Here is a 25610-nt window from a genome sequence, read left to right as displayed (position 1 = left end):
GGGATTTGAGAATTATATTTGAAGGATGTGTCGGAAATCCAAACAGCCTTCACTTAAATAAGACAAAAGTAGTCTATATGGATGCAAAACGGTGGACAAACAGTTGTCTGTGCACCTGGTCAGAGAAACTGTACTGTAGCCTGGATCAAAAAGACAGGACAAAATGTGCATCTAAAGATAAATTCATTAAGCTTTTATTTCCAGACAACGAAACGGCAAGATACCATCTCCTTCCTGACACTCCTGACATCTGTATGGGGTTTCTGTCTCTCTCTTTCAACACAGCAGGCAGCCTTGAGTTCAAAAGCAGCCTATCTTCTTGATAGTGCAATGTCATTATGGCACAGATATTAGCTCTGTATGGATAGATCTCAGCTCCTTTCAGCTAAGCAAGGCAAACACCAGTTACAGAGCAACCTTCTTTCTCCCTGTAATGGTGCTCTCTGCCACTTGGAGAGCAGAGCCTGGGTAATGCTTATTGAACTCTTTTCTCAACAACAGCCATAAAAGCAGACAACGCTGGCTGTGGAATGAAACCTCGATTAGGCAAATCTATACGTTACATAAACATACACTGCACGTGCGCGCACACAAAAACTTGCACACACACATCCGAACATCTAAAGCGTCTGCAAAGGTTTGACTATGAGTGAATACATGCGCACATGCACGCAAATACACTCTCGCCCGCTGCATTCAAAAGACATCTGCCATCATGTGACCACGAGGCATTCAGATGCTACCCTCCAATGAATATAAAGTATAAACACTCCTCCAAATTCTCCACCCCTGGCCTCTATTTCATGCCATTATCTTGGCATAATAAACACATTAGCTTCTCCCTACCCAATTCCTGCTCCTAAGATGAATCTTTCCCCACTACATAAAATAATTTGCCAACATTATATGTGATGATGAATAATTCATGAGGGTTCACGGAGAGTTTCAGACCCATCTGAGTCCTGGAGGAGGCAGTGCTGATAGACACCCAGGTTCTACAGATGGACCGCCTATCGGGGAAGAAAGTGGAGGATTTACTGAAAAAGTCTTCCTTTGAAAATGATATACCGTCCTCTGTATTCAGTATGAAGGCCACTTATTCATCCAGGCATGAGGGCCTTTCAAATGAAGATGCAATATCACTTGATCTATTCAGTAGTTATAATTGCTTCAAGTACAATGACTTCTAAGTTGAACAGTCTTTGTTTCCCATATTCCAAAAATATACTTAACCTAAGCAAATTTGCAACTGCACCCACTAAACTTTGCTTATTAACACAGGAGCTTGCCAAACTTTGCTCTGCAAGTACTTTTCATTAAAGTGTCATTGCTTTCCCAAACACTCAAATTAATGCTTCAAGAATAAGTTTTGTCTGCCTGCCTCCATGGTTGTGAGCTCATTACAGTTAGGCATATAAATCACTCATTTGCGGTTCAGGAATAAATCACACGTACTCTTTCTCTCTCTATTGTTCTCCCCCATGTCCTCTGTGTTTTGGTCATTCATTTAAATTACATCTGTATGACTGAATTCATTTCCATTATTGATAGCAACACCAGGTCAACAAAGGCGCTCATGCAAAACAACAGCAGACAGTTTGAAGGGAAAACCCAGTGGAACATCCCATATTCCAGCCCATTCTCATTCCCAGGGCATCATGTACAGCTGCTTTGTCAAAACATTTGGCACCTCGCTGATAAGGGGGACTTGTCCTTTGGTGACTGTACTGTAGCACTGTACTGTTTAGACAGCAGTGAAATGCGTCTCATTTTTCAACATGCAACTGATGTGGGTTAAAGTTGTGAAGGGGCATATTTTAACCCAAACCACAATCTTTTCCTGAACCTTAAGTTGTTGTTGCATAAACCTCAGTGCTAAAAATCTTGGCAGGATTTTAGTGCCAAATCCTTGCCAAATACATCTAAGTGCCAAAACCTCACCAAGGGGTTTTAAATGCATAAACCTAACCAACAAGAGAAAGTAAAAAGTAAAGTGGAAACGTAAAGTTCCCAAATGAGACACGAACTGCTGCTTTCTGGCTGACAAAGGTGTGACTTTAGACCCACAGGCTTAAGACTGTGACTTTGAAGCTAAAAAGAGCCACATTTCTTTAGACCTGCTCTTTCAAGCACTCTTTGCTCTTTGTTGGGCCAGTTTTGTCACATTTTTTTCCTCATTAAAAATACACTTCCAAATGGGAAATGTATGTATACATTCTTTAAATGTGTTAGCCATGACTTGTTTTTACATTTTGGTGTTTTTCCTGTAGTTACGCTGCAATAGGCGTTGGCTGCAGGGAAGATGATGCACTGAATGTTTCTTCACCACTCACTTTGTTTATTTACCACTCTGCATTTAATCATTAGTTATTATTATTAATCTCTGGCTCTCTTCCACAGCATCTCTTTTGTCCCGTCTTCCTCCCCTCACTCCCAACTGGTTGCAGCTGATGGCTTCTCTCATTGAGCCTGTTTTTTCTTCCTGTTAAAAGGGAGTTTTTCCTTCCCACTGTAACCACATGCTTGCTAAAAAGGCGTTGTTTGATTGTTGTGGTTTTCTTGGTATTATTGTTTAGTCTTTACCTTACAATGTATAGTTAAAGACCTATACATTGTATAGGTCTTTACTTATACAATGTATAGGTAAATAACTGTTGTTGTAATTTGTAATTGTAATTGTAATTTTGTAAAACAAAACAAAAAAAATTACATGGTTTATAAATGAACAGACACATTGCAAAAAAGAATTACTTACTATCTTTGCTTTTAAATATAACAATAAATAACCCAAATTCTGAAGCTATTGTAGATTACAAGCTATTGCCGATATCACAACGGACAATTTCATAGCAGATTGATTGATGTTAAAACGCCATCCAAAATCTCATATAATGGAAGATACAAAGCGTGAGATAGACAAAGAAATTGGACCAACAGCAAAACTGAGGATTTAGATTGAAATTGTTCACTTTACTCTCTGCAAGCCTTCAAAAAAAGGACAACCTACTCTCTCCGCATTCACTGATTTGCCAATTCTGCCTCAGTAGAAATTGCCTTGAGGTCAGCTCCTTGTTTTCTTCCTTTATGCCTGTGTAACTGCGGTGCCTTCAATACACCACAAAATACAGTAATTTCATTACATTTATTCATTTTCTTTGTAAAATGATCAATGCTGGGTTTAGAAAGGGTTAGAAAATGCAGTGCAATTCATACTGCTCTAAAAAGCATAACAAGAACAGCTGTGACAAAGAAGTCGAGGTAAAAAAATGACATTAGCGATTTACTTTTATTTGAAATGTCTGTGCTTGTAAAATACTTAATAATTCTCTTAACAATCTTGGTATTGAATGGAGAGTTACTAGTCATACTACTACAAAATCTGCATTCAGCTCTTTTAGCACTTTACTTTCCACAGCACAAATTTGCATACTTGGTTACATCATGGCAGTACTCCAAACCTTTTCTTCGATCTATGATGAGACAAGAACATAACAAGTCACTAACAATTATGTTTTTGCTGTTTGTCTGCCTCCTGGTGGACAAAAAAAGCTTGTTGTGTAATTCATTTGACTATCTTGCCTTGCTTCCTCACCTCTTCTCTTCTACTATGACCCAGAAAACAGCCCTCCTTTGTCATTACAATCTATCTCTCAATGCCTCAAATGGACAATAGGGAGAAGAGGAGCAAGGAGAGTTGCCAGTTAGCTTAACCTACTTCCACACAGGAAGTATGGCTATAGATCTGTGACATAGTGACTAGAGACTACTTTAATTGACTACTGGTGAGAAACCAATTTTTAATACTAATTAAAAGTAGTATTAGAACTATTAGTGTTTATATCGGACAGGTCTTGGGATAAATGTTCCGTAGCTTTGAGTTGAGTGATTACCAATGTGAGTGCAGGATATACTGTGATTGACAGGGTAGTGGATACATAAGAGATCTCTTCCTGCTAAAAGGGAGATTTTCCTTTCCTCTGTCATCAAGTGTTTGCTCAAAGGAGGTCGTCTGATTATTTGAGTTTTTTCCTCTGTTACTGTAGGATCTTAAATCAACTTGAATCAACTGTTTGAACTGAACTGAAAACTTTTCTTGCAGCTCCCTTTCTTTCACATAGTCCCTCTAGGAGGAGTTAGGATGGATGGGTGGATGGATAGATGGAAGGATGGGTGGATGGATGGACATTGACTCAAGGGACAATGAGGTGATCCATTCAGATCTGTAATTATAGCTCCATTCAACAGCAGCAGCTAGCAGTAGAGCTAACGTATCATGGAGGAAGCCAGTGGTAGAATGACAGCATTTTAGAGGCTTTTCACACTAGCAGCTTCTGTTTGTATGTTTACAAAAGCTTTTACTTAGGTGCAAACTGTGGACAAAGAGAGCTGACATAACTGAAAGGGTCCAACAACAACATGCTTTCTCTGTCTCACTAGGTCGCTCGCTCGTTTACTTGCAGTCTCCCCATTTTCGGTCAGAGACCTCAACTGAGAAGCGAGGTAGATGCGGGCTCGGTGTAACAGTTGTTGTTAAGCTTTCATTTCACACAGTAATGTAACGTAAGCTGCTGTTGTCAACACAGCTAAATACTATTTCACTACTATTGTCACTTCAGCTGTCTCCTGTCAGCGTCACACCTGTGTGTAAGGGAGAAAAAGGAGAAACTACTGTGACTCTAAATGACAGCAGTTGGCAGCCTAATGACTGTCGCTTTGAGGCACTGATATCAGACAAGTGCTAATAAATTAGATAGAAAACCACCACAAGATTATTCATTTTCTCACTGTACTTTTCCTTTTATATATGTTTTCACAAATTATATGAAACATTGTTACATTTTTACTTCGCAATGCCGTGTCTCATGCTCACAGTGAGGGATCCTTAAAATAACACATAAAGGAGACAGCTCAGCATAAAGACCAGGTAGCGATAGGGCTGGCGGACTGGCGCAATAGGTCACGTGACTGAACGAAAACCTTTCCTGAATGCAACATATGTTTTAGTCTTTACAAGTCCTAAAAAGAAAAGATCTAAGATTCTTGGCACAGTTTTATTCATTGGCACTTTCTTTGGAAATTACTGCTAGTATGTGTCACAGCATACATGCAGAGATGGTCACAAAGAAGAGAGCCTGTGTTTCATAGATAGAAACAGACCTACGGGTTGCCTTCTTCAGCCTTTTTCCTTTTTACACTTTGCAAATTGACTTGCTCATATTAGTCTACTGCGCAAAAATAATATCTATGCCTTACTTTAGTTGGTGTTTGCTTAGCAACCGTTCTGACCACTTGTAGAGTTTAGCAGCTGCTATGGGGCCTATTCATGTAATTGTAGCAGTAGGCATTAGTCAGCTGTGAGGCAGCTCTTTTATTTATTTTAGGGATGCTGTGCAGTGCTTGTCCATTTTATTACCTCCATGCACTGGATAATAAACTTTATTGCATGTGCAACACCATACCGAGCCTCCATTATGTATTTCTCTGCACTGCTATGTTATCCAAGTTGCTGCTTGTATTTGTATTCAGCAAAAATCAGGTAAGTCAGTGACACACTTTTATCAAAGGGTTAGGCAAAACTTCTGATTGTGCTTTAATGATGTGACCAAGCTTCTATCAGAAAAGGGCTGAAATTTCATTATAAGATATTCTGATGTGGCTGTGGCATCACTGATTAAGGAGGACAGAATGTGATAAGCAGTAATGGGCTGTCAGTGTATTATCTAGTGTCAAGAAAAGGTGATGTAGGTGTAGGAAGGAGCAGCAGGAGACAGGAAAGAGAAAGGACCGTATCATATTGAAGAAAAGTGCTGCTGACAGGTCCATGTTTTCCTGAAGCCAATAATGTTTTAAAATAATTTTATGAAGCAAAACAGATAAAACAGAGAGCAAAAACGATTTTTAATAACCAAGCTAAGGTTTGACTTTACCCAAAAACCTCTAGTTGGTAATTTACTAAGGAGGAAAAAATAACAGCCTGAGCAAATATCCTTCTTTTATTTACCTCTCATTTACCAGAGCACCTCTCTCTAGCTTTAGTTGACTGATGGAAGAAATCCCCCAATTTTTCATCTGCACAGTGAACTCTGATATTTCACTGCTTATGTAACCCAGTGTTAATTTGGTTATCTGATATTGTGTGATATTCAGTATATATGTATATACCTATATTGGGTGTTATAAAATGTTCTTCAATGATTTTGAGTTTTTTTTTTTATTGCTATTGGTTTGCGGCTGCTTTACGACAGTCGACTGTGGTAGTACATCCTAGCGGGAGGGGCTATGAGCTCACGTGGCTTGTAGCTGTGCCAGAGAGCAAGCTGGGGTGAGCTAGCGGGGAATATCGCCTTCTGCAGTAGCCTTGAAAAGGACTATTGTTCGTTCTCCTGCCAGGTAAAAATCTGTTTCGTATGTATATTATACTATTCCATGTGTTATCATGTGTTTGCTATGATGTGATGTGTAGTAATGGTTATTAAGGTGCTAATCGCTAATCGAGGCTAAGCTAGCAAGCTCGACAATTAGCCGCCATGCTAAGCGGACGTTGGTAGCCAAGTTCGTATGTCACTATGGGGCTATGAGCTCACGTGGCTTGTAGCTGTGCCAGAGAGCAAGCTGGGGTGAGCTAGCGGGGAATATCGCCTTCTGCAGTAGCCTTGAAAAGGACTATTGTTCGTTCTCCTGCCAGACGCTTCGCTGCTGTGCTGCCTCGCTGCTGTGCTGCCTCACTACTGTGCTGCCTCACTACTGTGCTGCCTTACTACTGTGCTGCCTTACTGGTGCCATTAAAGGACAAGCGGCCGCCATCCCTTCATCCATCCGGACCTTGATTATTTGGACCGAAGTACTCACACACACGCCCGCATTCAGTTTCATACACTCTTTATTTTGCTGGCCAGCTAATATCATTTGTTTTTTTTGTTTTGTTTTGTTTGCATTCACAAAGACTATCCAAAGACATTTTGGTTATTGTCAAATAGACACTCTCTGATTACGGACTGAGGAGGTTGTGGTGTTACAACCCCAGGACTGAGAAAAAGGACTCTTTACATAATATATTCACTTGTCTCCTGGTTAGGAAAAGTGACTATTGATGGAAATATTTTTCTTCTTCTTGTCTTTGTTTACATTGTATCCCAGAGAAGTTTTAAGTTGTTCAGGTTGAAACATTTGCACTTAAAGTCGGTTAAGTTTCCTTTGATATATCAGTGTCAAGCTGATGTTTAAGTGGGTATGTTAAGGACAGATGTGCTCCAGTCCATCAATCCTTTAAAGTGCTGGACACCGATGGTAAATTGCCATCAGACCCTAAATAAATTGTCCTCTGCTGTTATCCATATTGCTTCACTCATTCTTTGGTGAGTAGACGTATTGGTTACAACTAAGAGTAGTAGGAAAAAAATTGGCGCCCGAACAGGGACTGGAGCGCATCACTAACTTTATCCTGAAGCACATGCACAGACATCTGTGAATTCATCTACTGCTTTGCAGAGAGAGACAATGGAGTTTTGTGACAGGTATGGTTTTGATCCAGAGTACACTGTTTTGTTAAAAGGGGCTAAAGCCGAGATTAAACTACAAGAGGTGCAAAGAGCATTCGCTTTGCTGGATCACGTTGTCAAAATTCAACAAATAGATAGTCTCCCTGACACTATTTTGTGTCAGTTCATGGAGTGCATTACCCCAATGCTCTTAGATGGAGAACATTCAGCAGATGGGGAGTGTTGGGAGGTTATTCAGATAGATGAGTACTGTCCTCAGGGACCTGACAGTTTTCACCTGGCGCATGATGTGGTCCCCCTCGCTCGAGCAATTGATGATGTGACTGCTAGTTTCAGAGAACAAGTAAACGAACTGGCATTAGCATATAATGTGAGCCCCATGACTTTAAATCAGGCTGCAGTGAGCCACATGTGTGGGAAAAATGATACATATAAGGGGTTAGCTACCTCAACTCCTGCCTTGGGAGTTAAAACTCAGTCCACACCAGGTCCCAGGTCAACTGCCGCCTGTGATGATGGCCATGTGCCCAAGGCTAAACAGGCACTTGATGCGGACTCCCTGCTTGTTGATCCTTTGCCAGCGGAGGTTCAGAGAGTCATTGTGGAGCACATTGTAAAACATGACTCGCCCATGCACACTCCCTCTGGTTTTGAGCTCCGCTCATTTTCAGGAAACTCTCCAAAACCCCCTAATGAGGTAGAGTACAGGGTATGGCGACTTAGAGCTAAACAGGTACTAAATGACTCTACCCTTTCCGAAGGGCAGCAGCGCCGTGTTTTCCTCGATAGCTTGGCTAGCCCTGCTTTGAATGTGGCCCTTTCTATTGGGTCTCAAGCACCACCAAAAGACTACCTCGATGAGCTCGACAAGGCTTATGGCAATGTCACTGGAGGTAAAGAGCTGTATATCCAGTACCTAGAGACTCATCAGAATAGTGGAGAAAAGGCATCTGATTACTTGCGCCGACTCCAGACGTTGCTGCAGGAGGTAGTTGACGGTAACGGCAGGCCTTCTGGCACCCTCCCACAGTGCTGGATGCTTGTACCAGAGAGCAACTGGAGGAGAAGAAGAAAAAAAAAAAAAAAAAAAAAAGAGGAGTGGAGGAAGTATGTTCGCCCCCTTGTACATGCTTATAACTGTACAAAACATGACGCAACTGGAGAAGCGCCCTTCTTTCTGATGTTTGGTAGAGAGCCACGGCTTCCGATGACACTTGCATTCCTCAATAACTTTTTCCTGTCATTACAACAACAAATTGCTGGGTTAGTGTAATCTATGTCGGGTGATAGTGACGGGGACGTCACACTTTAAGCAGGGGTGGATGTAACCCAGTGTTAATTTGGTTATCTGATATTGTGTGATATTCAGTATATATGTATATACCTATATTGGGTGTTATAAAATGTTCTTCAATGATTTTGAGTTTTTTTTTATTGCTATTGGTTTGCGGCTGCTTTACGACAGTCGACTGTGGTAGTACATCCTAGCGGGAGGGGCTATGAGCTCACGTGGCTTGTAGCTGTGCCAGAGAGCAAGCTGGGGTGAGCTAGCGGGGAATATCGCCTTCTGCAGTAGCCTTGAAAAGGACTATTGTTCGTTCTCCTGCCAGGTAAAAATCTGTTTCGTATGTATATTATACTATTCCATGTGTTATCATGTGTTTGCTATGATGTGATGTGTAGTAATGGTTATTAAGGTGCTAATCGCTAATCGAGGCTAAGCTAGCAAGCTCGACAATTAGCCGCCATGCTAAGCGGACGTTGGTAGCCAAGTTCGTATGTCACTATGGGGCTATGAGCTCACGTGGCTTGTAGCTGTGCCAGAGAGCAAGCTGGGGTGAGCTAGCGGGGAATATCGCCTTCTGCAGTAGCCTTGAAAAGGACTATTGTTCGTTCTCCTGCCAGACGCTTCGCTGCTGTGCTGCCTTACTGCTGTGCTGCCTCGCTGCTGTGCTGCCTTACTACTGTGCTGCCTTACTGGTGCCATTAAAGGACAAGCGGCTGCCATCCCTTCATCCATCCGGACCTTGATTATTTGGACCGAAGTACTCACACACACGCCCGCATTCAGTGCCATACACTCTCTTTATTTTGCTGGCCAGCTAATATCATTTGTTTTTTTTGTTTTGTTTTGTTTGCATTCACAAAGACTATCCAAAGACATTTTGGTTATTGTCAAATAGACACTCTCTGATTACGGACTGAGGAGGTTGTGGTGTTACAACCCCAGGACTGAGAAAAAGGACTCTTTACATAATATATTCACTTGTCTCCTGGTTAGGAAAAGTGACTATTGATGGAAATATTTTTCTTCTTCTTGTCTTTGTTTACATTGTATCCCAGAGAAGTTTTAAGTTGTTCAGGTTGAAACATTTGCACTTAAAGTCGGTTAAGTTTCCTTTGATATATCAGTGTCAAGCTGATGTTTAAGAGGGTATGTTAAGGACAGATGTGCTCCAGTCCATCAATCCTTTAAAGTGCTGGACACCGATGGTAAATTGCCATCAGACCCTAAATAAATTGTCCTCTGCTGTTATCCATATTGCTTCACTCATTCTTTGGTGAGTAGACGTATTGGTTACACTTACATTTGAGAGATGCTTTCTTGATGGGTCAATACACAAACCCTCCTGGCAACCTATTTGTGATGGGACTGCAAACAATTAATCTGCTTGACTGCAAGCTAAATCAAAACTAAAAGAATAAGCCAAAAATAAGCCAAACAAGAACATGTACAGTTAAAAATGTGCTGATTTTATGTGCATATTTTTTTATTATATTTAAAGTCATCCATTTTTGTGTTTAGCTGAAAACTAGTACACAGTTGCCAAACCTGTATTTATAAAAAACATTGACATGCTTACTGTACACAGCTTCAGAGCATTTTGAAGACCAAACGTGATTTACTTAAGTGAGGATATTCTAAGGAGTCTTTATGTTCACAAAATTTTTGTCCCTCTAATGAGGAAGAAAAGAAGAAGCAAAAACAGAATATTATTATTGCATGCAAGTTAATGCAAATTAATACAATGATACAAACAACTGAGAGGAGAGGTGTGAAAATGTAGCAGCAGTGAAAATCTGATGAACAATGGTAAAAGTGAAGGCACTATGTGGGTAAATGGAACATCTTAGGGATGTACCGATGAAATGATGCGTCACTATTCATGTTTAAAACAACAGTTACCTAACTCTAACCCACGCTAATGTTTTTTGGTTTGCTATTTAATTGTATTTGTTATTCATGTTCGTCTTTGTACCAGAGAATCAAAGAAATTCTCGGATTGTTTTTCATTATCTTCTCATTCTTTTCAGCACTCCATCACAGTAAATATGAGCATTTAGCCAGCATTATATTCATTTGACACAACAGATAAACAAATATTGGTGTGGGCCTGGAATTAAACATGATTTACAGTCTTTGTTAGTTTGACTTTATTTTTGTATTGTAAGAGTAAAGATGGAAAGCTTGATATGGCTAGCTCTGAATTCTTAAGGATTTCTCGTTGCAATAAGAACAGCAACTGTAAGCCACATGACCCCATAAAACACATGCATCTGTAAACAGCTGATGTGCCAATCTAGTGTCATCAAACAGACACCAAATAAGAGTGACAACCAATAAATGGGAAGTCTTAGTAATCTTCTCCACAACTGACGTTATGGATTTTCTGTACAAATTAATTATTCTTAGTCTCCTGGATTAGCCTCAGTTATTGTCATAAGTCGTTTTTTCCCCATTGCATTCATTATACTGAAGTTTCAGCTTAATCGACTTGGCAGTGCACACACACAAGAATCTTATCGCCAACGCAAAATTTATTCAGGTTGGTTAAAATGGTCTGACTAATATGCATGCTGTTTTTTGTCTAATAAGTTAGTGATCACAGCTCAAATTTAAGCATAAAAAGTCAAGCCATAAGCAAATCCATGCAATGTAGCTGCTGACACTAGGTAGAACCTGTTCAAAGAGAATATTTCTCACCACCACTGAGGCAGATCAAGCCTTCTGGCTCCAAACATGACAGCAAAGCAAGAGATTGAAGTTGAGAAGATAAAGAAATCAGTCCAGGTCCAAGTAAAGTAACATCTCCAATCCCTTCAGTTGTTTAAATAAAGTGTAATCACTGTTATGTGTTTTCACTTGAGGCCAAGTAGTGCTAACTCAGGCTAATTCCTGCTCTGTTTGATCAAAGCCAGTGTGGTACCCCGTGGTATCCCACATGGCTTAAAGCAAGAATGAGTCTGAGCTGTTGAATTAAAATTCAGTAAAGCTATAGGACTGGCTGCTATAGTGTCTGTAAGGCTTTCCATTTTCACTCTCACTGCATGCTTATATGTCTGCACAGCAGGTTTATCTTGATTTGCCTTTATTAAGACTTTATCGGTGCAATGCAAGTAAAGTCTGCATAGCTGTGACATTAGCATTAAAATGATGGGAAATCCATTTCTGAAATTAAAACCAAGCTCAAGCTGTTATCAGATGCAGAACCTGTCAGCTTTCCATCTCAGTATGTTGCAGATACTCATAGATTTGTTCAAATATGGCTAAATATCCCATTTCTGGCTGAGCTTTTGAGCTTTGATCAAAGCAATAGCTTGACATGTAAGCAGCAACATTTTGTCATATTTTGGCAAAATGATGAGAATTTGGAACATAGTGAGCACACAGATGGACAACACAGGAGTGGATTATGAGTGGCTGCGGAAGTTCTAAATGGTGAATTTAATACATTGGGAAAACCTTCTATCACTGTCTGGTGTACTGGCTAAAATGACATTAAGGGATTTGAAAGTATTTTATATGGCTTCTGTATTCTTGTGCACTCTATAAGGTTTTTGTAAAGAGAGAAGGCTGACGAACAGAAGGTCATCAGGGGGAGATGATTACAGGCCTGCGTCATCCATTAAGTCTGTGTTATTTTTCTTTTTATATGTGTGTATATATATATATATATACGTGTGTGTGTGTGTGTGTGTGAGAGAATGTGTCTTTCAGGTAAAGCAGAGTCTTGCAATGGCTCTGTGGTAAAGTTTATTGTACAAGAAGAAGCAGTCCATTCAAAAGAACTACTTCCATCAGCTTTTATTGCATCGCTTCTTTATTGACAAGGGCAGAAAAATTACACCACTTTCCCCGACAGCATTGACTGTTTTTTTTTTCTTTTTTTTAAATGGAAATTTAAAATGTGCACTAAAGCAGGAAATGTAATCAAGTGACAGGATCAAACGTGAAGTACTGCTTTTGCAACACGTGTTGCCTGGAAGAAACATAAAAGATGGTTCAATAAAGACAAAGCCCCACAAAACACTGTTCACAAATATAAAGAAAAAGTGTGCGTTTGTGCAGAACTTCCCCACTCCTTCCCAAAAAACAAGTGTGTGCAGAATGGAGCAGAGTTAAATTAGTTTGAATGCTACCGACGTCTGAACCACTGGCTATTTCTTCACATGAAATATTTCCCCATGTACACTAAACTGCATGTACCCTGGAAATAACAAGTCTTACTGGTGGTACTGTGCAAGCTCACAGTAATGGAAGAACACAAAAGACGTATAAAACCCATTAACACATTACATGAACATGAAGCTGAAAACAACTGAGCAAGCAGAACAACACAGTCGATCTGCTGAACATGTTTTATGAGACATGAAAAAAACAGACACCTTCAGTGTATCTGAATTTGTTTGTACCATTACCATTTGGGAAGTCAGTGAGGATTATGAACATATTAGTGTAGTATGTCTGCTGGACATTGCAGCTCCCTTTCCCTGCAGCAACTAGCTGTGTTGTTCTATAATTAGATTTCCAAACCACGGTACCCCTGAGAAAGTCTAAACTGCTTGCATGAAATGGATAAGGTAGAGCTGTTTGAATACAGCTAGGTTTTTTTTAATTGTCTTTTTAATCCTTTAAATACTAGAGTGTCAAAATTTGTATCTACTGATCAGCCACTTCTTATATTTTCTGTTTATGGACAGCCCTGTATGAAGTTTTCTTGAAAGCTGTTTTCTTTTTTTGGTAAGTAACATCCCTCATGTGCTTTTCCTTCCTCCATGACCTTTATCACCAGATGTGTCTCTGCTTATTTTGATTCCTGCAGCCGTCGGTGTAAAGACTGCCCAGTAGAGGTGCATGAGTAGAACACAAATCTTTTTTTTTATGCCCTCACACTTTCAGTTTGGTATTTATAATGTGCATGTAACTTAGATTGCTGGTTTGTTACACACAACCTGCCGAGGCATAGAATAGAAAAAATCCAAATGACACAGTGGTCACCAAGTAAAAGTACAATTAAGCCAACCAAGAAAATGTGATGATATACTGTATTATAGGGAGACTGCAAAGTAATATCTCTTCAGCTGCTCTGAAATACATCCAGAGAGCAGGAAAAAAAAAATTTTTCTGACAGAAGGATGAAAAGAGCGGTCAGAAGAAACAAATAGTTGACCTTAAAAGACTTCTAGCTCAGAGGATTGTAAAAAGCAAGAAAATACAGTTGGAGAAGAACTATTGAATAGTTTGAGGTTATATTTGGGGCAGACACATACGTTTAAAACAGTGTCTTTTTTCAAATTACACAGTAAGGAAGACATTTCAAGATCTTTTGGTGTCTGTGCTTTGGGATATTGTATTCCCATAAACAACTTTCTGTTCAGCTGGAAGGATCACCAGATGTAGCTAATGATCACTTCTTGCCTGCATACAAGTGTGTGCGTGTGTGTGTGTGTGTGTGTGTGTGTGTGTGTGTGTGTGTGTGTGTGTGTGTGTGAATGAACATTGGGCGAGGAATTACTCAAGCCTGCTGAATTCAGTCAAAACAGAAGCCAGACTGAGCTGTGAAGAATGTGTGTCACTGTGTAGGTGGGTAAGACAGGTCGCAGGAGTGGTGCTATAGCAAGAATAAAGCCTGTCAGCCAGAATGTTGTCGCAGTGCACTTTACAATAGTCTCCACTGCCAGAGATTCACTCAAATGCAGTTTAGAGCTCTTAACTATGTCTCAGAGAACTAAGAAACTGCACAGAGACAGACACGTACTTTGTGCTAATTTCAGGTAAGTTATTGTTAATTGCAAATGTAAATAATGACCTATGATAAACTGTGCAGTACAAAATATGCATACAAAATTTGGGGCAGCACAGTGGTTAGCACAGTTGCCTCATAGCAAGAAGGTCCGGAGTTCAATTCCACCATCAGGCTGGGGTCTTTCTGTGTGGAGTTTCCATGTTCTCCCTGTGTTTGTGTGGTACTCTGGCTTCCTCCCACAGTCCAAAGACATGCAGTTAGTGGGGATAGGTTAATTGGTAACTCTAAACTGCCCATGGGCAGGCTATCTCTCTGTGTTAGCCCTGCGACAGACTGGCGACCTGTCCAGGGTGTACCCTGCCTCTCGCCCAAAGACAGCTGGGATAGGCTCCAGCTCCCCCGTGACCATGAAAAGGATAAGCGGAAGAGAATGGATGGATGTTTTGGAAAAAACAAAGGGCTTTAACAGCCACAGTGTTGGGTGGGCACTACTGAAACTATTCAGTGAGCCCCCCCCACCCAATATATAATTATTCAACCATAAAAGCTCACACTCACACTGTGTAAAACACTGAGAAAAAACAAAATCCAAAGTTTCCTGAGTGTGACAAACAATTTCAATTAGAACTCAGCATCCGTAAATGGAAGGACAGAAAATCCACGGCCCTCTCTGATGACACATAAGCACCACAGATAGTCCATCCAGAATCAGGAATGTGCATTCGAGGAGGCCCATCAACAGCGCCACAGAGAGATTCTACAGGCTGAAAATAACTGCGGATCAGGAGGAGCAATCAGTGGGCTGCATGTTGTGTGAAGACAAGTGGGGGGCTGATTACCTCCAGTTGGTTTGCCCTGGAAAACTGATGCCAAATCAGTTTTTCAAGTTGCACCTTGGACAAACATGCTGCAAAGGTTTTACCATTGGAAAGCATTCATGGAGCTGTTCCACAGTGGATGAGTTCTGGCACTGAATTCATTCTAATAATTTGAAAGGTTGGCAGCTGTGTTTGCACATCCTCAGAATCGTGCATTTGTGAGATTTGTCATGTATAAACCCAAGGTCGGATATTTTACCTTAGTTATATTGCAAAATGAAGCCAAATTAATCAAACAAAAACCAAATCAAATGAGCAAAAAAGGGGAAGCTTATGTTTTTAGTAAATCCAAGATTCATGTATACCTTGTAATGTAAAGTGGGCCAACTAAGTGGAAAAAAGGAAAAACAAACAAAGCAAGATTTGAACCAGAAGACTGAACAGGGAAAGATTTTACATCCTCTTTACTATTTTTATTCATAACCTGCATTCTGTTCCTCAAATGTCAACCTGATATACTTGCAATTTAAAAAATGAATGTATGGAATTTCAAATACATGGGTTAAAATAAGAATCTCTTGGTCTGGCTGCACAGCTTTTGTATGTATTGATGGGAACATTACAGGGTTCAGCAGAGGCTGAGAAGTTAAGTAGCTGAGCAAGTAAATTCTGATACCACTGCCCCCTGTATTGACTTCTCTGGGCATCCAGCTGTATATGTACTAGAAGCATTACTCAAACCAAAACAGCTTGACTACAGCTTGATGTACTTCCCAGATCGATGATGGTGATGTCTAGTTTTGGATAGTTTCCTCCACAAGTTGAGGAACAGAGACATTAGCCGGGATAATCAGTGGACTGAGATGCAATAACTGTTTGGACTGCATTCTGAGGCAACTAATCACAAGGAGATTGTGTCCAGTGTCAAAGTGCATTTGCATCAGTGTTGGTTAATAATGTGCATGTTTTACTCTCTTTTACCTTTGAAACTCACTTGGCCTCTTAGACCATCTGGCACTAATCTGCTAATCATTCTGAATCCAAACTCAACTAAACAGCATTTGCTTGGCCATATGCGAAGGAAATATGTTACATACGCAAAAATAAACTCATCTTACTGACATTATAGACATACATTTTTCCATCCTCAGATTTCTGTCCCTGCGCTCTAAGCGTGAGACATTCATGTTCTTGTTCACAATAAGGCAATTTCACTTTACCCCACTGACTGCTTTTCATTGTGACAACAACTAAAATCCAATTTTTTTTTCACTTTAAATGATGCATCATGACAGCCTCTACGGACCAGATGACTGTTCTCGATAAAACAGTTTCTCGCTGACTGCATCTGAAAAGTTCTGGCTGTAAAGGACTGCAATTAATGATTGACAGAAACAGCCTCTTTGGCTCCTAACCCTGATAGAAAACACGGTTCAAAAGTTTGACTCCTGTGTGCCCACTTCAAACTTCCATGTATTTTTCAATTTTCTCTGTAGCGAGTAAATATCAGGGGTGTCAAACTGGAAGTGTAAGGGTAACCTGAGGGCACAGTGGTCCTATCTGGCAACACACAGAGCCCAGCGTGACACTGTCTCAGTCCACAGGAGCTAAAGGCTGATTGATGGTAAGAGCTTCTCTCCCTGTTGAAGGATAGAGGAAAAGACCAGAGACCAGCAGGGAAAAAAAGGAAAAAGGACAGATATTGTGCGTGAAATGAGCACAAAAGTCTCATTAAAAATCTCCATGTGGCTTGCCGATGTTTAACTTTATGACAGACATTAGATCTCTGCACGGTGCAGATACATACTGAAGAAGTTGGCGGGGAAATACGCCTTTAACTAAATCAGTCGGACAGGTAGAAGATTAGGTGTAGCTGTAGCTCTTCTGTGTGAAGTTTCCCTGTCAGCCTTTCCTGGAGACGGAGGAGCAGCATGTGGCCCTGTGTGATACAGGCAGAGGCTGTCGGGGGTCCAGTAGCAGGTGACCTATGCATCCCTCCTCTGCTGGGTCCTGTTTATGTACTGCTCCCTTTTTTATCACACCTAACCACAGGCCTAATTAACAGGCTTTTCAACAGAGTCCAGGGTCCATCCAACAAGGTGTGCTGTACATTAATACCCTAACACCACTAACCGGAGTCCCTCAGAACCATGCCAATTAATCCTAATATAATTAGAAAGTGGTGAAGTTCAGGGAGTTAGATATTTACTGTATATCAGCTTTCCTCCTAGTCATCGCTGCCCCAGAGTTAACCGCTGGAGGTTTTGTTTGATATGAGACTCACAGATTATTGTTTGGCATTGATTCAAGGATATGTCTGCCGTTAAATGATGAAGTACATTAAGTTATTTTTATTTATTTATTTTTTGGTGAAGGTAGAGTTAAGTACGGGCGGAACAAGGTTGGAGGAGAATTAGTGGGACGCCAAACCAGCTGTGCTATTTATGTAATTTACATCATTTGCTTCCTGTTATTAAAGCTCAGGAGCCCCTGTGCATTTTTTATTAACCTATGTTGTGAAGGCTTGCACTGCAAGTTTACTATCAGCCTTTTTGCACAGCCTCTGACTTTTAAGCTCACACTGCAGAGATTAACTGATGAACCATGACGTGGTCCTCACATTAAAAATAAGCACTGTCAGGTTTGTCCATTTATAATTACAAAAAAATTACTTCAGGCACGTCTGCATATCAAATGATAACAAATGAGGTAGAAAAACAGCCCAAGTAGAATCAGTTAGGAGCTTCCAGTTTTGAATGAAATCTTTATTTTCTGAGCGCACAGGCGTCCGAGGGGACTTGTGGCTACTACACTTTCCATGCACACTATAGAAAGTAGCAAAGCAAAAAACAACAAGGGGTTAGCAGTGTCTGCAGCTGTTCATAAGGACATCCTCAAGGGAGTATAATCCCTACCCGAAATGAGAGAATATCAGCTTGGATTTGCAGATGCAATCATCAGGCAGATTGTACATATGGCTTGAAACTGGCTAAAACAAAAGAAAGAAAGATGGAATTATTATCTGATAAATACTTTAGTATTGAATGTAGATTTACACAGAAATGCTGGAGCTTTACTTCTTGAGGCACAAAAAGTCATTCCCATTCTCACTGTATTTTGAAACCAGTCTGCCCTTTTGCAGTCACCGACCTTTTCACACGATGCGCACTGTGGCAAGATCAGAGGCGTCTCTCGCTGAGTGCTGGAGAGGCTCGATTTGGGACGTGTTTCCAAGAAGTGAAAAAAAAAGTTTTCTCCAACGTGTAGACAAAGTATCTAGAAGCGCACCACATTTTTCCCATCAGACCCTCTAATCCCTCATACTGTCTTCTCCATCTATTTGACATGAGCCTGCTCCATTAGTAGGATTTTAAGCCCTAGGCAAGATTTAAACACAGAGCAGGTTTTGAACAGGATGTTGGTTTAAGCAGTGCGCTCATTCTCTTCGCTCTCAGCAGAAAGTCTCACTGTGCTGGCATAAAGGCTGTGACCTATTTTAGCTCACACAGCTCCAGTCCTTTAAAGGGTGTGTCTAAATGTCACGCCAAATCAATCAGCAGAAATAACTGTTGAGTGTTGCCAGCAGAAATTTTATGACCCTTAAGGCTTAAAAAGCGAAAAAGAAACACACTGCACAACTGTACATGGCTACTTGATGGGGAGGTGGCCCTGTAAAGACTGAATAAAACATTTGCAGTCTGCCTTGCTTTAATTTTATTGAGCATCTGTGTCCCTGGGTCAGACGTGTGCATTCAGCTACACTGCTGTCTGCCACCTTGCCTGTTTTAATGCCACAGTACAAGGGATGAGTCATATGTTTTTGCAATCCATGCTCACACCAACACCTGGTTAGGTAACCTTGTAACACATTATTATCACTGGGTCTGAATAAGAGCCTTACTCATGCACTGGTATAGGTTTATAGGAAGCAATAATTGTCACAGCTCTTGAATATTATCATTTTAAAGCATATCTGTGGTTCAGATAGTTGAGGCAAAACATACCCATAAAATAAATTCCAGCGTCAACAAAATATTTGGTAGCAGACCTTTCAGTTCATTTTCAAAGCCTTTTCTTAAGAACTGAAAGCATATTTCATGTATAAATATTTTTGCTCTTACATCCAAATTGTGTGCCACTATTTCAGCTTCTTTAGTTGGGAGCCCTGCGGGTTGTTTGTGTCGATAACACCCCTTACAGCTCTTGAGGTGCCGTTTGCACTTCAGCTGCAATCTCCTGCTTGCCTCGACCCGTTGTCTCACCACCTACCTCGACCAGAGCTGTCACCCACATTTCACTCTCACCAAGCTGTTTCCTCCCATCTCTCCAAAGCCTCCTGTCCCACAAGTCATTTATCACCCTGTTTGGACAACTCACCCCCGCTCTTCCCCCTCCTGTAGCAAAAGCATGATTTCTAATTAAACCTTCTAACTGGGAGGTTAAGAGCCAATTTCATGCACCTTACTCTTGATAAATAGGCAGTAGCCCATTCACTCCTTTAGCCCTTTCCCTATCTGTTGTGCCCAGGCTACTCTAGCCTTGCCAGTCTTCAGCCTGCTTGATTCCTCCGAGTTCCACTTCTCCCATATAAGTTTCTTCAGTAATAACATCAATTATTCATCGTTCTTCAGAAATGTCATTAATGGTGAGTCAATGGGTGGGGGGGCAATGAAGTGAAAAGACACCCGTATAGACCATTTATTACTGAAATAATTCTAATAAGCATAATAGGAAGCATATCAATTCAAACCCCTTCCAACCACATTTATGAGCTCCCAGGTCGAAGTTCTAAAACTGTTCTGCAACAGTTCAGATTTTCTTCAGGGATTGTGCTCAAACATTAATTATTTGGCTGTTATATGAATCATCGATTCCCTCGATGGAATGTAAAACATGATAAAAAAAAAGAAAAGCTATTCATTTACTAAAGGTAGAAGAATAGGCAGAAGCATTGATTAGGGTCTTTGTCAAATAGTCATGCCTGAAGGCTCTGTTGGACTGGGGATTAATTACCATCTTTGCTCAGGAAAAGGAAACATTGATCTGAGTGAATGAAGAAAAAGAGGATTAATGACAGGCAGCTTTATGTTGATTAAGATTAAGTAGGACAGAAAAAAACTGATTTCAATGTCTGACATAGAGTGATATGAGTGGTGTTTTCAATTAGAAGGCTACGCCCAAATTATGTGCTAAACTGTCTGGGTGCTTTTTTCATTACTGATCAGTTATGTTTACAGTCCTGAATTGTATTTCCTTTAGATATTTCCATATATTATATCAAGTTTCTTCACCAGTTGAGAAAATTCCTAGTTCTTAAGCTACATAATCCATTTAACAAGATTAAAAGTCTACAGCCACTTTCAGCAGCTATGTCAAAGGGAAAGTATGTTGATTTAAACACCTGCCATCAGGTCTTACGCTGCTGCATAGGTTAGAAAAGAAGAAAGAAGCTGTTGGTTAAGAGAAAGAAAAACTCAGCAACACACTCCCCTAAGCTGCAAGCTAGCAGGCTAAGGCTACATTAAGGCTTCTTTGCATAAAACACTCAAATCTCTGACTTCTCTGACTTTTAACATTTAGAGGTTGAGTTGCACTGAAGGCAATGCAGGTAATATAGGTTTGATGTGGCATAAAAAGCTAATGTCTTTGGGTATTCTATATTTCTTTTCAGACCTTTTTAAACTACAGGCAGACAGTTTTATAGCAGCTGGCACATTTTCTTGACACTGATGTTGTCTAGCTGTTTGGTGTCTGAGGCTGCTAATGTTATAAAAATGATATAATAAGTTATCTCAGAATTTCAGCACTTTTTACGTATTAGGGTAAAGACCACAGATAATTATAGATTACTGAGCATTTGGGGGAGTGGGAAGAAAGCCTTGCATATAACGGGACAAAACCTCTGGCAGAATCAAGCTAATGGACAGTGAGAAATATGACAATAAAACAAAATACATGAAGAAAACAGAGCAAATTTCCCTGTAATCCATCAAATAATTAAAGTACCACATCCACATTTTCCATTTTCCACCATGTGAATGTTTTTTCTTTGGAGTAGCCTCGACCAACCTGCGGAGACACTCTCAGAAATGAAAACAGTGAATGCCACATAATTAGTAATATCAGCCACCAGAGCTATTATAATTCCAGTTTGGCACAAATCTGAATGATCCTTTAAGCTTATTTATTTTAACATATCACATATATGAGCACACCATCCTCTTATTTTTCGCTGCAACTTCCCCACAGAGATCAATAAAATTTAATCTCATCCCATCTTATTAAGATTTAGTCTCACAGTACACTTAGCGCACGCAGAGATAATTAAGGAGACTACACGCCACCCTGCAAGATGCTCGCCTAATTAAGAGCAAGCCAACATTCAAATTTTGCTGACACATCATTTCCCTTTTTACATATAATTAGATTTGGTAATTCTTGAAGTTCTTGAGGATTAAACATAGACATATACTAAAAGTATTCATTGTGAGGTCGGGACTTCACGTTTGCTTCAAACTGCTTTAAAGTCGGACGAACGGTTTAGCTGATTTAGGAAAGCTAAAGCTTTTTTCTCTTAAACCGAGGCTGAAGTTGGGATCGAGGTACATTTCACATTTTCAGTGCCATATGCCACTTTTTAATTTAAACTTCACATTGCAGCCCTGTGCAAATACAAGGTGTTGACTGAGTAGCCTCACCTCTAATTTTAAATAAACGAGAAGTTCTGTTCACACATTATAGGCAATAATTAACAGGATGTCCTCATTTTATAATAAAACCTAATCATTTTTGCTACTTTTGTCAGAGGTTTTCACCACTTTTTATTTTTTTTCCATCTGTGAATAATTATTGTAACCCTAGAAAACATTCCCTACAAAGAAACCCATTTAAAGCACTCCAGAAATTGTATGCATGTCAACCTAGAATTGAAGCTTACATACTTTTCTGTATCAGTCCTCTCCTGAGTGCTCAGCTGTAAAAGCGAAGTCCTTTTCACAGTGCTGTCATGGGAAAAGTGATGAGTTACAAACAACAGATAATGACGGAGCCCATTTCGAAGGATAAATTCTAAATCTGTCATCAGAGCGAGAGGCTGAAATTTACACATTCAAATTTATAGAGATTCCTATTACCAGATACTCAATCACCATTTTGTACTGTGTGGTCTTTGGTTTTTCACTGTGAAGGAAGTGAAATCCAATTTACTTTCTCTGTAGCTGTGTAAACACAAATAGGGTGAGAAAAAATTACCCAAATAAAAATAAATAAATAAATGGGATTAGAAAAAATAGATGAGACATAATATTTGCTTTGGAATAAAAAGCAAAAGCAGCAGCCAAAGCAATGCAAGAGGACTGCACTTATATATGCTGTGTCTAATGGAAAGGCAGTACTGCTACAACCAAAAGCTTTGACCACTGCTGAAAGAGTAGTTTTGTTTGTTCCAACACACATCTACCCTCAATCCGCCTGATACACAAAAAAAGCTAGCTGCATTCAGCATCACCCTTTGAGAGCCCCTTTACTTTAGTGTTCCTGGGATAAACATTCATTCACATGCTTGATCTCTGTGTCGTTCTCCAAGTGAGTCACAAGGTCAGCCAGAACTGTGTATTTTAAAGAGCCTGTCAGAGGTAGAAATGGCCATTTAAGCAGACAGTGCGGTGAGAGTCACTGTAATAATGTAATATACAATAGCTGGTATTCAAAGGAAATGCAACCTGCTTGTTTTCGGTCACTTCACGTTGACATGCCCTCCTTAACCGAACATTAACCATTTGATTTTTGACCTAAAACACTGGCCAATCAGCATCAAACCTTCTTTAAGTATATACTTCACAGTAATGGTGTTTACATTCTTTCTCAGTTACTTTGAAATAGTGATGGGAAGGTTGACCTCATTTCACGATTAAATATAACACGAAATGTGTTTATGTTATTGCACTGTGACAGAGAGCTGAGGTCATGGTGAAGCAGAAGGTTTGCAGTAAAGAGAGCTTTGCTTTTTTTGAGATAACTGAGCTCTTCTTCAGCATCAGGCTGGCTTCACCTACTGTGTGTAGCAGATGTCCATGAACAACATGTTACTATTAGATGTAAGAGTATTATCAGTGTTTAGTGTGGATGAATGTCCACGCGGTAAATTAATTTAGCCAAGTGGAAAGCTTAAAATTTGACTTTTAGTGTAATGTATGGCATTGAATCCATCTCAGTGGTGTCTAAGATAACTTCAACAACCAACAAGTACAGCTCCAGAGACAGGATTGATAGTTTACCTTAGGTTAAGGTTTTTTTTTTTTTTTTTTAATCTAATTGAGCAGAACAGGAACTACTCAGACATAACTGTTTGTGCCTCGGGTTTGGCCTATTCTTTCTTCATTTTAAAGGTATTCACCTTCAAGATCTTGCCTAATGATTACAAAGACAGAAAAAACACAAACTGCAAAGCACAGAAAGTAATGGAGATTACATGCCATGTAGATTTATGGCAATTTCCATGACATTAACTAAGAAAGACGATATTATATCTCCCTGTCAGTTTTGAATGCACCCACTAGAGAATCCATCCACTTTGCACTTCTTACCGTTTAATGTTTTCAGCTTTTGTGTCACTGGTGATGAGATGAGACCCTTACAGGGATGCAAAATACAAGGCAACATGTGGCCTTGTTATGATATTACCCAGCAGTCCTATTGACTTAAAGTGTTTGGATTTTAACAGGTGCATGGCAAATCTCTTGGTTGAAATTATAACAGCCTATTTGCCATGTGGTCGACAGTGGCAGTTTGTAGTTTCAATTGAATTTTATCTCAGCAGCCAGCTATTTGCAGATCATTACACAGGGAGTGCAAGCCCTAGATTGCCACTAGAGCAACGTCGGGCTTGTGCTGGTTTGTTTGCTCATTCATTTATTTATGCTATTCAAATCTCAACACCAATGCTGTTCATTTGGGATGCTAACAAACTGGTTCAAGGTTGTTGCAGTGGGACGGAAAGAGAGAAGGAGAGAGCTAGCAGAGCATTTGGTGCCAGCTTGCTTCATTTCTGTGCTGGCAAGCTTTGTCACACACCCACACCACGATGCCATCACATGAAATGTTAATTTGAGAAGTCTAATGTTGTGGGACAAGGGCTGAATCGCTGCCAGAATATGCAGAGCCAGGAAGGCAAAGGCCAACATAGATATGCTGCTGCTAGTTCAACTGCCTGTGGCCAGCTGCCCACGACAGAACACACTCTGAACACAGAGGGATATTTCTCAGTCTCTTTGACAGACAGGTATCAACTCTTATTTCTTCTCTGCATATTTTCCAGGCATGCAACTCTGAACACGCACACTTTCCTGGGTGGACAGCAGTATTGTAATTAACCTACAGCACGCTGCTTGGTACAGAAGTAAGCCACACTTGCTGTTTTTACCAGCGGCTAAAAAGCCTCACTCACAAATCAGATGTAACAATAGCTAATGTGAAGCTGACGTTCGAACTTTGTGGAACATTTTCTCTTTTCAGTCAGCACACCTCCACAGATGTTCAGAGACTGTCTAGCTTCAGCACTGTTTGCCGCAGGGAACATCTGGCACCACCCACGATCTGGATTCTTCTCCCTTGCAAATGTGTTACAGGAAGAGGATTTCAAAATCACGTGGACGGGAAAAAGAGCACTGATTATGGGTCCACGGAGGAGAAAGTTTGTATGGCTGACCATTCACAATGTCATGTGGAGGTTTTTTGCTTTTACTAAATATAACCAGTATCATTCAAAAATACAGCAAATCTTGCAGGAGCTTTCCTCTCCTCAGGAGCTGCCTCTGCAGGAGGGGGAGATACAGGAGAGGTGGAGGAAGATCTCAGCCTGGGTGTTTATTGTCTTATGTAGTCTGGAAGATGAGTGGATGGTGGGGTGGGTGCAGTTTTCTCTGTGGTGGGGTTGGGTGGACTGTCCCGGGCTCTGTGGGGCCGGGCGGCGCTGCTGCACTGGGCCCGGTCTGGATGGGCCTGGGCCCCCTTTCCCTGGCGGGTCGCGGAGTATGGGGGTGCCTACTGGGGTCAGCGGGGGAGCTGGCCCCAGGGAGGGGTCACTTGCCCCTCCCTTCCTTCCCTCCCCATCTCCAGCTGCCTCCCTCTTCCCGCTCCACCACAACCACCCACACATGCAGGGCCTTGGAGTAGGGGTATGTCACCAGGGTGCAGAGGAGGCTACCCCCCCCCCCCCCCCGTCCCCTTCTGGCTGCCTCTGCCTCAATTTTATCCCACAACTTAGA

At 40.7% G+C, this 25610-nt stretch overlaps 1 protein-coding gene across 3 annotated transcripts in view; it reads left to right on the top strand.

Annotated features, from left to right (window-relative positions):
- Positions 1–24980, top strand: part of treh (trehalase (brush-border membrane glycoprotein)) — a 57739-nt gene extending 32759 nt beyond the window's left edge. The window contains exons 15-16 of one of the 3 annotated variants that reach the window (XM_085370490.1): positions 24662–24742; positions 24859–24980. In XM_085370490.1, the coding sequence (XP_085226616.1) occupies positions 24662–24712 (51 nt within the window). In that variant the 3' untranslated portion in view covers positions 24713–24742; positions 24859–24980. Of the gene's footprint in view, positions 1–24661; positions 24743–24858 lie in introns of those variants that run through there. The other 2 variants (XM_085370489.1, XM_085370493.1) reach the window with 2 other exon arrangements.
- Positions 24981–25610: the final 630 nt, after the last annotated feature.

The sequence above is a fragment of the Diplotaxodon limnothrissa genome, linkage group LG14, assembly GCF_057381915.1.
Source record: "Diplotaxodon limnothrissa isolate DT_005_m linkage group LG14, D_limnothrissa_male_GT1.1, whole genome shotgun sequence".
NCBI lineage: Eukaryota > Metazoa > Chordata > Actinopteri > Cichliformes > Cichlidae > Diplotaxodon > Diplotaxodon limnothrissa.
Note: the sequence above shows the minus strand (reverse complement) of the source record. Positions and strands in the feature narration are given on the sequence as shown.